The 16777-nt window shown below is 40.4% G+C and overlaps 1 protein-coding gene across 1 annotated transcript in view; it reads left to right on the top strand.

Moving 5' to 3' along the window:
* NTN1 (netrin 1) overlaps window positions 1-16777 on the top strand; it is a 140721-nt gene that overhangs the window by 61911 nt on the left and 62033 nt on the right. Inside the window, exon 3 of the mRNA XM_039355094.1 lies at window positions 11128-11316. Coding sequence (XP_039211028.1) covers window positions 11128-11316 — 189 coding nt within the window. The remainder of the gene's footprint in view (window positions 1-11127; window positions 11317-16777) is intronic.

Below are 16777 nucleotides of genomic sequence, written 5' to 3'. Positions count from 1 at the left end.
GGGGAGGGATGGAAACTTCCAGACAGCTCGCCTTCACTGCAGACAACTTGCAGCACCGTTTGCAGAATAAGACTTTTGGCGGGCTGAGCAGGGCAGAGACAGCCTGGACAATTCCTATTGGCTTTTGAAAGCCAATAGAATTAGACACTATTCAAGAGAGTCTATTCTATTGGCTTTCAAAAGCCAATAGAATAAAAGGGAGTAGCACAGCTAAGGAAAAGGGGAAAAATGGCGGACTGCGTTGTTTGGCGACCCCCGTGAAATGGGGTCGCAAACCACAGGTTGAGAACCGCTGTTCTAGACCCAGCCAGAGATTTTCTGGCTGGCTTGAGAAACCCTAATTTAAATCACCTTCAGCCTCCATCTCTAAGGTATCAGTAAAAATGCAGTCCTATCTTAGGCACTTTAATAACTAGATAATACAGGCCAGTGAGATAATACAGCTTCCATAAGTTTACAAACTTCTACAATTTTGTTTACACAACCAGTTTGACCTCACTTCTATCTAACACACACACACACACACACACACACACAAATACACACACACACACACACACACACAAATACACACATATATATTGTTCAAAAAACCTCCAACAGATTGAAATGCAACATCTTTTAACATGTTTTCCAGTTAGATACAATAAGTTCATTCCCCAATCTCCATCTATCCAGTTCATCACTCATCAGTTTTGTCAATTCTGAGTCTTTCGAATCCATGCGCCTTTCAGCCTTCTCCAACAACCCTTCAGTTTTCAGACCAGACTCCTTCTCCTTCACATCTGCCAGTAACAAATTAGGCACCATGTTTTTCTGTGCAAAAGTGGAAATAAAAACATAATCCAATGACTATTTCTACCAGCTAAACATTAAGAAAAACCATGGGTATCCTATTATAAAAACAGATTAATGACCTAGAGACTGTAAGGTGACATTCTGAGCCAAGTGATGTCTCTTATATCATTACTTCCGGTAAGTAATTAAGTGAAAAGAAGGACTCCCAGTTTAAAAATATCTGCTAGTTCAGAGATAATGCTGTTTTATATTTCACTCATCTTGGTGTCATAGTGTACTTGGTTTTATTTATGTGGAAGAATCTATTATTTCCTTGTAGAATTGTTTGGAAAGTATATAATAATAAATAGAACATAGAATTGATCTATTTTCAGTGGCATGCAGAACAGCTAATTTGTTTTTATATTACACCCCCAGTCAATGGAGTCATTTGCTTAAAAGACTCTGGATCTGAATAACATTTCACTGACATACTCCTCCCTAAATGTCCTTAATGGGTTCTCATTAACATGTGAGACATTGCAAGCATTCTCTCTCCAACAAAATACAAAGCTGCAGACAATCTGTATTCACTATCTGTCTGAAGTGGAATGAAATAAGCTGAGGAGCTGCTCTGCTCTGCATGTGGGTGTAAGCTGAGTAGATTTTTCAAAAATTGGTTGAATTTCCAAGAAATGAAATATGGATCTTTGTATTTGTATTAATAGGTGCAGATACAACTCTCTCTTGGTAAGTGCTCTTAGTATATTAGTATATTATTTGAATTCTCTTAATGATTCTGAACATAAAGGATCCAAGCACTGATTCTTTAATTCTAAATTTCAAGGTTAGGAATAAGATGGCAGCATGATGCAATTGCATTTTTGAAAAGCATGCATAGGTGTATTTGTGTGTGAAATTTTTCATTTGAGAATTTGAGATTTTATTCCCTCAGATTCTCTTTAAATTTTGATCACAAGTTTCATTCTGGTTTCTTTGAAAGAAAAAAAAAAGAATATTTCTGCTTTCTCCTATATAGAGGTAATAGTAGATGAAATGAAATTCCCAGACCCAGGATTGTTTGACGGACAAGTTGTATACCATTGGGTTTACTGTGACTTCTGAATCCGGACTGGTTGATTCAATAGTATAGTAGATAAGCAAGAACAATAATTATTTGTCACAATTTTACCTATCTAAAGCACACTCTGGGTTGCCATTGAAATCTTAAGGGGAGAAATCTACAGTGAACTCAGTTTTCAGCCTCTGGTGGAGAAAATCAGGAACAGCCATAAAGTAGGGTATCATTAGCCATAGTTTCATTTCTGTAGGTCTGTGTAATACATGTGCTGTATTGGTTAAGGCATTAGACAAGGATCAGGGAAACCCAGGTTCAAGAACACCTTCAGTTGTGAAGTTCACGGGAGACTATGGACCATCCTTTCTTGGTGCAACCTACCTCACAGGGGTGTTGTTAAAGAGAAAAATTGGAGAGGGGAGTGCTATGAATGATGCCTTGAAAGGCAGCATATAAATCCTAATAAATAAAATGGAAGCTGCAGATTCACGGGACCAAGTGCAGTATAAAAAGCTGCTGAGAAATCAAAGTATGAATAGCTCCAACTATTACATATGTCTTGGTGTAGTCATAAAGCCTGGTGCTAAACTACTTTGTCTATTCCTTTCTAGATATGGGCTATAGAAAAAAATCTGCCACTATTCTGTCTTACACTTCAGTTTAGGTTTCAGAACATGCCTGTTTCTTTTTAATGTGTTCAAATAATTTACTCTTCTAACAACAGGTTCATATGCATTAACTATTTTTTTCCTTTAAAATCTGATTCGCATTATAACTTACCTTGTATCTTATAACATAAAATATAAAAAGCCCTTTATTGCATTGAATACAGTTGCCTTAAAATTGTCATGATTTTCCGGAGTAAATATATTAAAATAACTTATCAGATGAACTGAAGCAATCAGCAAGCAAGATATGCATTTCAACACAAGTGTAAAGGGGCGGGGAAACTCTAATCCAGTGGTTCTCAATCTGTGGGTCGGGACCCCATTTGGGGTCAAACGACCATTTCACGGGGATCGCCAAACAACACAGTCCGCCATTTTTTTCCCTTTTCCTTAGCTGTGCTACTCCCTTTTATTCTATTGGCTTTTGAAAGCCAATAGAATAGACTCTCTTGAATAGAGTCTAATTCTATTGGCTTTCAAAAGCCAGTAGGAATTGCCCAGGCTGTCTCTGCCCTGCTGAGCCCTTCAAAAGTCCCATTCTGCAAACAGTGCTGCACCAGTTGAATAGTCCTTGACTTATGACCGGTTGAGTAGTCCTTGACTTACGACCGGTTGGGGGTCGCGGCATTAAAAAGGTTGAGAACCACTGCTCTAATCTTATTATTAGTTCTTTCTCCTCCTGGTTTTATAAGTGCTTATAGCACTCCAAAGATAAGCAAGATGTTTCTTTTCCTTGTTGGATAGAAAACCCCATCTGTAGCTGATACACGCAGTGCAATCCGGCACCTCTTGCATGAGGCAAGGGGAGCCTATGAATGAGCATGAGGAAAACACACAAAAAAGTTAAGCATAGAGGAGTTGCCCCAGCACAGTGAACGGCTGGCCTTTTTTCTCCAATAATCAGCCACAGAAGATGCCTGTGGAAAAGCATAAAACTCACATAATGGTTTTCATTGTTCACCAGTCTCCCTGCCTCCTGAGACTCCCGCCCCATGCACACACTTTCACAGCGGGAGGATCAGCCCCCTGAATGAGCCTTATCCTCCCCCACCTCGAAACCCCACCTTGGCATCTCTGGCCAAGCTACACCACAGCAGCACAAATGCTTGGTTTTGCTCTGTTGGATAGAAACAAGTAGCTGGACCTGCCAACTGTTCCCTGGAGCCAGCTCTGCCTCCAGGGAGAACCCAGGGCTTCCCAAGAGTTGCAGTCTGTCAAGCATCTGTTAGCATGTCTGGCACATCAAGCAGCTGGGCTGTGGCTTATAATTCATGGGCATTGGGAGGAGGACCTTGTAAGTGCTCCCAAAGTGCTCACACTGTGTGCAGTTTCTCTTGTCTAAGGCAGGAAATGCCTCAGAAAGAAAGTTATGGCTCTTGACAACTCTGACTGGATGAAAAAAAACACCCATCTTTTTTTTTTTCAAATCAAACATTGGATTTGACGTGACATTCCAGTATATACATTCTTATCAGATTATTCCACTTTTTACAATCAATTATTCATCTCTACATATACATCTAAGTTTTATATACAATACTTGTTCTAAAATAACATATATTTCTATCTTAACATTCGTCTTTAATCCCTACTGTCCTCTTCAAATTCCTCCAGTGGTAAAATTTATCCCAGGTTTCATAATAAACTGATCCACATTTATCTTTTAATATCATTGTGAGCCTGTCCATTTCCGCACATGCTAATATTTTATGTATTAACTCTTCCTCTGTGGGAATTTCCTTGCTCTTCCATTTTTGCACTAAAGCAAATCTAGCTGCAGTCAGATGTGTAGCATCAGGTAAATTGTTCCTTTGTCATATTTTTCTGTCGTTATTCCCAACAAGAAGAGTTCAGGTTTTAACTCTAAGTCCAGTGTTAATATATCCCTCAACCAGTTTCGGAAAAAAAAACAACACCCATCTTTTTGGTGATGAGGATTGTTTTGTTTTGTTTTGTTTCCCACAACATGTTTTCTGAGTTCAGTAACAAAGGCAGATGAAGACAGCTTTCAGTTTCTTCCCCTGAGGACTGTCCTACCATTAATTCATTAATAATACTTAACTTCTCTGTTTAGAAGGAGGTGATTTTTTTATCTTTCAAGGCTTGAGTTTTGCACCAATGTAGTTGACTTTGTTAAATTCCTACCCCTTGAATCCTTGAAAAAGTTCACCTCCTTCTAAACAGAGAAGTTAAATATTCTTAATTAATTAATTCCTATTTATAATAATTCTAGCTCCAGGCATTTATGACTTCCTATGTAGATTCATTCATCTATAAGAATTGGTTACTTTCTGGAAATAATCTAGCCCAGGGGTAGGCAACCTTGGCTCTTTTATGACTGGTGGACTTCAACTCCCAGAATTCCTGAGCCAGTTGAAGTCCATGAGTCATAAAAGAGCCAAGGTTGCCTACCCCTGACCTAGCCAATATTCTGATGGTAGATATTACATATATATTTGAGATAACGTCATAAATTGTAAGTATGAGAATTTTCATAGATTTATATAATCTGTTCCTTTGCTATGAGTTGATATATGGAGATAAGATCTATTAAAGATGTAAATAAAGGTATAAATCTATTTACCAGCAATTAATTTTGGTTATTGTTCCATTAATATGCACATTTTTTTTTGTTCTCTCTTTTTTGGGGAATCTGATTTCTGGCAGGTAATATAAACAGTCCTATATAGTTCTATTAATTTACTCATGCTTACATGCTGCAGTAAATAAATGCATAAGCATATGTATATTTATCATGTTCACACATTGGAGGGGAAAAGTCATCAAGACTGATTTCAGCTGGAGGTGGCAAACTTAGTTTAATGAACTATAAAGCTACAAAGTATAACTTAGTTTAATGAACTATAAAGCTACAAAGTATAACTTAGTTTAATGAACTATAAAGCTACAAAGTATAAGAACTAGATATTGGACAGGATTCTTTTTCTTTGTCTTCTCTTCCCATTGGTATGGATCTTCTTAAAATTAAGTTCATGTTTATTTCAGGCAATACAGTGATTTTTAAAAGGACAAGTCAAGTTCTGAAGAAAATTAAACAAACCTTCTTCGTATGTTCTCATTGGCAAAATATGCACTGTACAGCTAATAAGAAACTATCCCATGAATATCAATCTGGGATTTTACGATTCTTCTGGATTAATTCACCTCATTTCTTGAAATTTTTTTACAGTCCAAAATAAGATAATTGTTGATAGTAAGTTCGGTCTGAAGGCTTTCAACTTGCAGAAATATTGATTATGCATCCTTACACTTGTAGCAGAGATAAGATGAGACATTTAAATTATGAATATATTGTAAGAAAATATACACTATAGACACATTGAAAAGAGTTTGTGCTAGTGATATAATCATAGACAGAGCTGGTTTGCTGTAGAGCAGTGGTTCTCAAATTTCCTAATGTCGCGACCCTTTAATACAGTTCCTCATGTTGTGGTGACCCCCAACCCCACATCCAGCTGGCCGGGGAGGGGGGCAGGAAGGCTGCTCTGCCGGCTCCGCCCAGCCTGGTTGGAGAAGCGCCATTCTTCTCCTTCTTTCTCTCTTTCCTCTCTTTCTTTCCTCTCTTTCTCTTTCCTCTCTTCTCTCTCTTTCCTCTTTCTCTTTCTCTCTCTTTCCTCCCTCTTTCTCTTTCTCTCTTTCCTCTCTCTTTTCCTTTCTCTTTCCTCTCTCTCTTTCTCTTTCCTCTTTCTCTCTTTTCTCTTTCCTCTTTCTCTTTCCTCTCTCTCTCCCTCTTTCCTCTTTTTCTCTTTCCTCTGCCCCTATTTCTCTCTTTTTCTCTCTCTCTTTCGTCTCTTTTTCTCTCTTTCCTCTCTCTCTCTTTCTCTTTCCCCTCTCTCTTTCTCTTTCCTCTCTCTCTTGCTTTGTTTCCTCCCTTTCTCTTTCTCTCTTCCCTCTCTCTCTTTCTCTCTCTCTTTCCTCTCTCTTTTCCTCTGTTTCTCTCTCTTTCCTCTCTTTCTTTTTCTCTCTCTCTTACAGCAGCATCGTTGGGGGTCCCCGCTGCCCCCGGCCAGGCCTCCACAGCGTCCTCAGCTGAACGGGCAGGGAGGACGAGCAGGATGGGAGGCAGCAGCTCTGGCGGCGGCCACTGCTGCATCATCGGGGGTACCCACTGCCCCCACTGGGACTCCGTGTTGCCTGGCCTCACCCTCCATCCATCGATGGAGCTGCGGTGGGGGCTGGAGCCACATGGCCCACCAGCCCCTCTGCCAGCCTGACTGCTCCCCCCCAGGCACCCCTTTTGCCCCGGTGCCCACCCGAGCTGCCTTGGGGACAGCAGGAGGAAGGAGAGGAGAAGGCTGAGAAAACCGCTGCCACTACTCCAGCTGGGACTCCACGCTGCCCGGCTTCACCCTCCACCCATCCGATGGAGCTGTGGTGGGGGCTGGTGCTGCGCAGCCCCTGCCAGCCCCTCTGCCAGCCCGGCTGCTCCCCCCTCAGGCACCCCTTTTGCCCCGGCACCTGCCCAAGCCACCTTGGGGGCAGCAGGAGGAAGGAGAGGAGAAGGGCAAGAAAACCGCTGCCACTGGCCCAGCCCGGACTCTGCACTGCCTGGCTTCGCCCTCCGCCCATCCGATGGAGCCGTGGTGCGAGCTGGTACCACGTGGCTCCTGCCAGCCCCTCTGCCAGCCCGGCTGCTCCACCCCAGGCACCCCTTTTGCCCCGGCACCCGCCTGAGCCGCCTTGGGGGCAGTAGGAGGAAGAAGGGGAGGAGGAAGAGGATGGCAAGGAAGCCGCCGCCAGGGCTGGGCCCCAGGAGGCAGCTCTCCTTTCCTACCTTTGCTGAATCTCCTTCTTCCTTCTCGGCAGCCTGGACTCCTGCACGTCTTCCTGGCCAGCGGGTCCAATGGCTGGGCTGGTTGGGGATCGCAGGGGCTGCTCTCCCTTGGGCCACGACTTACAGGAGGGCTGGCCCGCTCAGCGGAGCCTCCAGTGGGCCACTCCCAGCAGGGATCCCTGGGCTTCCCCGGGTGGCTCCAAGGCCACGAGGCCCAGGCCACGCTTCTTCCAGGGAGTGGGGCACCCAGGCACAGGACCAATCAGGAGCCCTGCAGGAGGTAATTCCACCTGAGAGAGAGAGAGAGAAGGAAAGCGAAAGTGCCTCTCTCTCTCTCTCTCTCTGCAAATGGCAGAGGAGGCCATGCGGAGACGGATGCGGAGCAGTGTCTCTGTTCCTAAGACCATCGGAAATACGCGTTTTCCGATGGTCTTAGGCAACCCCTGTGAAAGGGTCATTCGACCCCCAAAAGGGTCATGACCCACAGGTTGAGAACTGTTGTACTATACAATACACGAGTTCATTTATTGATAAAGGAGAATATGCAAGAAAACAACCAAAAGAGCATCAAGAACCTCATTTACCCCCAGGTTCATTTATGTTAAATAGGATAGATTAAAAGGTCTGAATGACATGGAGACAAGGACCCAGCCAAACATGCTAAAAAGAAATTATAGGAAGCTTCCTTCTTCTGAATCACACTATGCTCACTTAGTTCTGCCCATCATGCTGGGATGGGAAGGACAGCAAAAATGTTGGTAGAGGAGCAGTAACGCTGCAACACTGCAGAAAAGTTGCTATTTGATTGATTGATGATGTGCCATCAAGTCATTTTTGACTCCTAGTGTGACTCCTGCCAACATGTAATACAGATGACAAGGACCTCTATTTCAGTTTTACTACTGTGAATGTTAGCAGCTCTCTGCTGTTTTAGATAAATTATTCCAGACCTATCTTCAAATGTGAAGTATCAAGGGTTAGACCTTTTCCATGCATAATATTCTACTGCATTAGTTCTTCCCACATCATTATGATTGAGGAATAAGCTGGTTTCAGGAGTTACAATTGCAGCTCCTCTTCCTTTATGTGAGCTATTTATTGATATATACTCTGCACAAGTTCAGAAGAAAAAACTATTTATCATACCACAGGATTTAACTGCTAAAAAACAAGGTCAACTTCACATTCCTTTTTCTTCACTGATATGAATAGCAGACATTTCAAACTCCTCCTGACCATCCATCAGCCTTTAATCTTTACTCCTTTTTCTTATTAAGTGTATTAGCATCACTCCTTTATTTTTGGATGTAGATGAATGGGGAAAGGTTGAAAGTATTTCTTATTAAGGCCAATTCCCCTATTGGGCAGCATGAAGCTTAAGAGGCTAAAAACAGTTACTGTATTACCAGTGAATGCTGGCTAAGTGCCAGCTGTCCAAGGACAGGATATTTAGAAACTGGGCTTTCCAGAAAGATAAAACATTGGTTCCCAATCCATCCCCCTCAGGATGAAAGTTCCAAAGAATATTTTTTTGCATATATGCAAAATATCCCAAAAGTTTTTTTTGAAGAGCCTTGTTTCTGTAAACAGGTGCATGAAGAAAGTGGAGCATAAATAGTAATATGTGTCTGCTCTGGATCAAAAATAGTTAAGATGTGTTGTAATGTGTGATAGGACAATAGTAGCAGAACCCCAGACACAACAAAACCCCAGTGATTTGGCAAAGTAACATAGCTCCTTAATGGTTACTTTGGTGATAAAACTGTCGCTGCCCTCCAAACTAGACCAGGATTAGAAATGGGGGAGTGAGGGGAGGAGGGAACCAGGGACATGCAGATACTTGGAGTTTTCTGCAAGTTGGATAATTGGTTGTGTTGGAAACACTGTTGTGATAAATAGGGACGTGTTTGTGACATACTGTGGTGGAAGTCAATAGTTTTAGAACAAATGAAAGCAGGGAGAAACTGGAAGGAATGTTAACATTAACACAAGAAGAGCAACAAGCAACCAGTGAGTGAGAGGCATGCTTGAATAAGATGCAGTTCTAATAATAAACTAATTAATCTCTGCAAAGAATCCCATGGGAAAGGAATTCACAGCCAGACAAGCAGGGAATAGGGACTGGACCAGAACAGGGTTTGTGCTAGAGCAGGGATCCCCAACCCCCAGTCCGTGGACCAGTATCGGGCCGTGGCATGCCAGCAACCAGTCCGCACAAACAAGCAAAGCCCCATCCACAAGATGCAGGCAGCACACAAAACCATGCATCCTCTGGTCCACGGAAAAACCTCTCTCCACAGAACCGGTCCCTGGTGCCCAAAAAGTTGGGGATCTCTGTGCTCGAGAGTATTGCTTTCATCTGCGAAGGAATGAACTACAACCCGCAGGACATTGCATCCGTGAATTGCCTAGAACTGATTGAATGAGAAATGGGTATCTACTTCCCATGATACAGAAGTCTTAGAAGCCTTAGAATATAATTAGTGACATGACCTGAGCTGCCTAGAAGAATAGTCGAAGCCAGATTTCATTATCTGATCATACTCAGGGGAAGGAACAACAGACTGTCCTTTTAGGTGCAAGCAAGGATAGGACCTCACTTTCATATGAAGGCAAAAGTCTGCTGAGCCCCTGAAGGTGCAGATTCCTGAAGAGGTTTCAGTAACTAGCTGGCAGTTGAAGAAGTGCTTGCAATGAAGACTTCAGGAGTAACTGTTCTTAAATGGACAGCCTTGCTTATAACTAGTTCTATGAATAGATAAGTGTCAAAAGTTAACAACTTTGTATGAATGGGCTCTACAGCTTGAAAATGAATGAATGAATGCAGTTCAAGGCAGTCCAAGCTGGGATAATGTCAGAGACCAGATGTGTTCCCGCTTGATTTTTAAAAAAATATTATTTTTTTAGTGTTGCATTTTAGAACTTTGAATCCTGGTTACCAGAGTGCTCATGGATTAAAATTTGGCCTTTGTGCCTAATCCTAGGACAATCCAATGACTTTGCTTTGTTGGATTTTTAAGCATCTATGTTATCCTGAAAGAAGGATATTGTGCTGAATATCCCTCTGTTTTTTTTTAAAACCTCCCTGATATTTTATGTAAGTAAATTTGTAGATGATGTATTTGCTTAAAATATAAACTTAGAATGAAATTATGTTTTTATGCGTTACAGTGGGGTTTATAGAAAAGGATTCATGTTCTGTATAGAATTTGCAAATGAACACTCCAAACAGGATTTCAGAAACCGAAGCTTTGGATATAGTTGAGTGAGAGAATGGAATTATATCAGCAGGAATTAATTTAGAAACTGTGTTACAGTTTCAGAACAAAGAATTAATAATATCAGCTATCAAATACAATGAGCAAATGTCATGCCTTTATTTCCCACTGGTAGCATGAACTAAACCAAGAAACTAGAATGGATTATAAAGTTTCACTGTATAAGCAGATTAATAAACCCTACATCAAAGCCCCATAATGATGAGTCAGAGATTTGTGGCATGGATTTGTGCAGTCTTCAACATATTGAAGGACACCACTTTAGGGAACCTTTTTTGTGTTATTTTCTTGATAGTTTTAGAGAAAGCAACAAAAGTCTAACATTTTAATTAAAGTCTTATTAAAGTATCTTCTAGGGCAGAAGCTGACATACAATGTTACAGAATGTGGGTGACCAGGAATTGGGGGCTTGTTGTTATTTTATATTTGTTTGCTGATAATATAGCTAGATAATATACCATTTCATGCCAAATTTATCAGTATCTGAGAACCACCAAACTTTACACCTCTATTTTTCCTCCTTTTTTCCAGCTTGTAACTGTAACCTGCATGCCAGAAGGTGTCGTTTTAACATGGAACTCTACAAATTATCTGGTCGTAAGAGTGGGGGTGTTTGCCTTAATTGCCGACACAACACAGCTGGTCGTCACTGCCACTATTGCAAAGAAGGCTACTATCGGGATATGACCAAACCCATCACGCACAGGAAAGCATGCAAAGGTATGCATATCATAAGACCAATGCCCAACGGAAATAAACAGCAGGATTACTGCTATCTTTAATCATCTGTGAAAACGACAAAGGTTTTTCTTCCTGCAGCTACCTTTCAGTTCCTAATGGTCAATTATCCAGGCATCAATGTCAACTTTCCCATTTCTGTGTTTACAACAATATTATCTTCCATTCTACCTGCCTTATTTTTATGCAGTAGTTGAATATTGGCAAGCTCCAGTTGGGAACATGGAAGTGGAACAAAAGTGGAACCTTAAGGTCCCCTCTCACTTTCCCCAAGGCTTTTTTCTTGGGGTGGGGAAAAAAGTTTGCTGCCTCATTTCATTTATTGAACTATAGGATAATTGGAAAGGTCAGGAGACTGTTTTTTTTTCTCTTCCACAGGAAGTAGGTGATGTACAAACCTGTGCAATCCTCTCTAAATATTTATGGAGATTCTCAGTCATCCTGATCATAGTTGTCCCAAAGCTGCTTTTTCATGAGGCAACTGGACTTTCTTGTTTTTCTTTGAAGAAGTTTTGTTTCTTATCTAAATTCAGCTCAGAGCTGAAGAAGCTTCTTGGATGAGAAGAAAAATGTCTGCAAAGAAAAACAAGAAAGTCCAGTTGCCTCATGAAAAAGCAGCTATGGGACAATCCTTTCTAGACCACTCCTTCAATTTTCCTCTTTTTTTCAACTGGTCACTTCTAAGTGAATTGGGGGCAATATAAGTCAAATAAATAAATCAGTGTTTGGAAGATACAAAATTTAGCAACATGAGAGAACTAGCTGTGAAAAGGGTGGCTAAAAAAAAAAGAGATCTGGGCAGTTTAATCCTGGAAGTGCCACTTCTCTGGCCCATGACCTGTGTCCAAGCAACTATAAAGCTTTCAGAACTTTTTTTAAAAAAAGATCAGAAGTCTGTTTTGCTCAACTTGTCTCAGCTTATCAGCCTTCTTTCCTCTTCTTTCCCCCTTCAAATACACAAGCACAAACACACATATATAAATGATGAATGGCTTGGAGCAGCTATTCAGAACATGTGTGACTTGTCAAGTAAAAACAAAGACATAGAAAAAGGGACTTCAGACCTGAAAGAAGAAAGACAAAGGTGTGAATGGATTGTTGAGGTTATTCAGATCAGCAAATGGGCCTCTTGCATCAAAAACAGGAGTTTGCCTTCCCTCCCCTTTTCACAGGTGTGCATACCAGCAAATAGTTGGGTTCATTCACTGGGCTTAGTAATTGAGAGGACAAAGAGTGTTCTGCCAGTATACACAGAAATTCTACACACACACCGAGAAATATTAAATCATTAATATAAAACTTTGTTCTATGGGGAAAAAAGACAATTTAAACCATTCAATGTAGATAATGGAGAAACACTTACAAAAAAAAAGCATTTAAAATGATCATTTAAAATTTGCTGTAAGAATCTAATATTTCAGTGCCATTGCAACATCATTAAACACTCACTAAATGAAGGACTGTAAGTTGAGGACTGCCAGTACCACAGATTCACTTCACATTTGGTGAAAGAAAAACACTGTAGACTTTCAAAATTATTGCATCAATACCCCAAAAAAGTATTTCACTGCCCATTCTCCATATGTCTTATTATCATCATGCTTAATAACTACACATTAAGTATCCAATGAGAATTTCTTAGAAGAATAGATTATCAGAAGTAGCACGTATTATAGTCAAGAAAATGACCACTCTGAGTGGATCTGAGTACATATTTCACTGCAGTCATAACAACCACACCATCACAAAAATGTGTTTACTGATTATGAAATAATAAACACCTGCATATGCCCGAAATTGCCTTTAAATCTTGCACTAGGCAGAAGGGTGCCATAGATCAGGGTTTTTAAACTTTTTGCTATCACACCTCCCTTTAGTATAATTTTAATATACATACCTCCCTTAACAACTCACACACCAAAATGAACACAAATGAATTCTAAACACAGTGCAATGAAACATTGAGAAAGCTGGATTTATTGAAACTGTACATGAAATGGTTCTTCACACCTTCAGTCCTGGACTAGATAGTCTTCACTGTCCTTTCCCAACCCTAAAATCTATGAAATCAGAAATCCTGTCGGCCAGGCTGTTAAAGTAGCAAACCTTGCATAGTCTCAGTCTATATATTTGCTTTCATTGGCTCTCCATTGTGGTCTTGGGGAAAGCTCTTTAAGTCTGAATGCATTGCTACCTCTGTTTAAAAGCATATTGTTTTCTATCTTAACTGCAAATTAATACAAGGGTGAAAGGGGAGAAGGAGCAGAGGCCCGGCAGAAAGCAGGTTGGTGAGGTAAAATGATTTGCAAGTGGTGACCGTGAACCAGCAAACAGCAAGCAAGACATCCATGGTCCATTCAAACCTTTTTTGAGATCTCTCGGCCCTAGAGATTTGAGTAGATGCTGCCTTCCAGCCTAAAATATGATAGTTGGAATTATGAAGTCTAAAAGTGAACTTGAGAGTGTCAGACAATTGGCAAGCTGAATTTGGAAATCCCTGACACAACTGCAGTCTTGTATTGTGATCCTATTTATGCTGATTTGGGCAGGGCCCTGCATTTTGGTGTGTAGAGTGTGTCCGTGGGAGGCAGCTTTATTGTGAGCCCCTTTCATTCATCTGGCAGAAAGGAAACATGCCCAGCTAATGTGGGCCACTCAGAACTGCCTGAATCTTTTGAATCAACTGGGATTTTCAGCTGCACAAGGCTGGGGGTGGGGAGACCTAAACAGCCACAGGGCTGAATGTGGGCACTGAGGGGGGAAGGGAAAGAAAAGGCTGCTTGACATCATGGCTTGGCAGCTTTGAGTCCTCAAGAGCAGGCGGTTGAGAGAGACCAAAGGAATTCAAGCCTGCGGATGGAGGAAAACCACTTTGACACAACAGGCTGGATATTTTTCATGCTGCTCAGCCTTCCTGAAGGGGATAAAATGCTCCTTGGTAAACTGTTGGCAGAGCAGGGACGCACTGAGCAGATATGTTTGGTAATAAGGCTGACACTTAATTTAAGGCTGAGTCCCAGACCGAGGAACAAAAGTTGCCTCCAACAAAAGAAAGCTGGTCGCTTTCCTAATAAAAATGAGGGAGCAAGTAAGGGGGAGGAGGTAATATTTCTTTTCTTTTCTTTTTTAATGCAACAATCTGTGAGAATGTCTCCCTCCACCCATTTTAGATAATGTGGCCTTGCCAGGTTGAAAATGCAGAATTCATTGTATAGTAGAATGTCAGCAACAAATAAATAAATAACCTGCTATTCTAAGGGAATTCTTGTGTATATCTGCCATAAGCAACTACATGGATTAATAGTTATTTGAATGTGATTCTACAATCTTCCCATCTTGCAGGGATTTATTAATATTATTAGAGTTACATTTGAGTACTTTTTCAGCAAGGGAGCGTAGATTAGATTTGGTTTGTATTTATTAAACTGGAAATCAGCTTAGGTTCAGAAAGCCTTTTCTGCTCCAAAGAGCTTGAATAGCGATGTGTTCATTGTTGGCCATGGGTCTTGTTGATCAGCTAGCTGCAAAGGACAGTGGATAGCTTCACAAGTCACACTTTTTGTGTGTAAAAGCCACACCCCACACTGTCCTTATATAGAGCATAGTAATAATACTTTTCTGCAAGCTAAGACTTTTTGGATTTAATATTCAACACTACCCAAGAGGGTAAATAAACTTTCAGTTAAGAAGAAATCAGCACAGATATTTCAAGGAAGGAAACCAGCAGTTCACTTCCTTATTTTTCCAACTAGTGGATTAAAGTTCTAAAAAGCTGTGTGAAAATTCCACTTACAGTGGAGCTGAAAATTTTCTGAACCCTTTTAAATGTTCAATATTTTTTAATTATCTTAAGGCAATGCAGCTTTGGATAATTTTCCTCAATTATTAAATATTGAAATACATTTGTGTATTTGGGGTCTCTTTATTTAATTTTAGGGCTTATAGGGAGATCATGTTTAGATCATATTTAAGCAGAAATATTGTACATTCATAAGGATTCACAAACATTTCAACCCCACTGTATACACTGAATCTATTATCCGATGTGGAGCTAAGTATATTAAGAACATCATATTTCTTTTAGTGTAAAGGAAACTTGAAAATATGGGCAATGAAGTTTCTGTATTTTTACTTCCTGGAACTGAAGATAGCAATAGCAATAGCACTTAGACATATATATTGCTTCACAGTGCTTTACAGCCCTCTCTAAGTGGTTTACAAAGTCAGCAACTTGCCCACAAAATCTGGGTGCTCATTTTACCAACCTTGGAAGGCTGGAAGGCTGAGTCAACCTTGAGCTGGTGAGAATCGAACTTCAGGCAGCCAGCAGCCAGCAAAAATAGCCTGCAATACTGCATTCTAGCCACTGTGCTGTGTGTGTGTGTGTGTGTTGTGTGTGTGTGTGTGTGTGTGTGTGTGTGTGTGTGTGTGTGTGAAAAATAATCCAGAACTGTTTAACAAGCTCCATGCTGAAGCTTACAAAGCAGGGGGCTGGTTCACACAGAACAATAAGCTACAACATGGTTTGCTCTTTTCTGGCATAGTGTGATGTGTAAACCTACCCATTATGGTTTGGCATGATGTGTAAACCAAGACACAGCATTTATTGAACAATTTCAACTAAAAATCCTGATTTGTCTAAATGCAGCCTTCTCTTACCCGCAATGTTTATGATCAGAGTATTTGACTTCTACAAAATTTTATAAAGCACCACAGCTAAACAATTAAATGTTCTTAGTCATAAGTCCCCATACTATTTGCTATGTTACTTTTCTCTCTGTCGTCTTCCTCTTTGTGTGAGAGCCTGGCTGTAAAACAATATCCATAATTCTTAAATGATCTTCTCATAAATGAATAAAATATTTCTTACACACTATATTTGTTGAAAACATAGACCCCTTGATATTATAGTTTTCCATGTGCAGAAACTGAATCTCTGGCATCACATTCTGCTATGTTTTATCACTCTCCTCAATTTGAATGAAACTGCCCATCAGGCACTTGTGCTTCTACAATACTATCTAAATTGCATATTTCCTTCAGTTTCTTTATAGAGCTTCTGGGATTCCAAGTAAGCTTCTGGAGCAAAAATGTACATGGCTGTTAGAAAACCACAAATCCACGGGTAAAAAACATCTTAAACTCAGCTCAGTTCAAAGTGTATAAATACCAAAAGTCCAAGACGGTTGGCCAGGACTGCCATTTTGTTTCCTTGAAGCATAAGGAACAACTTTTAAGAAATTACATTAAACATATTGAATGACTTGCACAATGCTTGTTTCATTATAAGGAACTTATTTAAATTAATTTGTTTAACAGAATTATTCTTTTCTAGCCCCCTTATTCCCCCCCCCAAAGCCCTCAACATGATAAACCTTTTTTCTGTTGTATTAAATTTCACTTATTTTATCTTGTTTCTTGGAAACATTTATGAAAAATGCTC

This window comes from Crotalus tigris, unplaced genomic scaffold, assembly GCF_016545835.1.
Source record: "Crotalus tigris isolate CLP2741 ecotype Arizona unplaced genomic scaffold, ASM1654583v1 scf7180000018599.1079084, whole genome shotgun sequence".
Classification (NCBI taxonomy): domain Eukaryota; kingdom Metazoa; phylum Chordata; class Lepidosauria; order Squamata; family Viperidae; genus Crotalus; species Crotalus tigris.
Note: the sequence above shows the minus strand (reverse complement) of the source record. Positions and strands in the feature narration are given on the sequence as shown.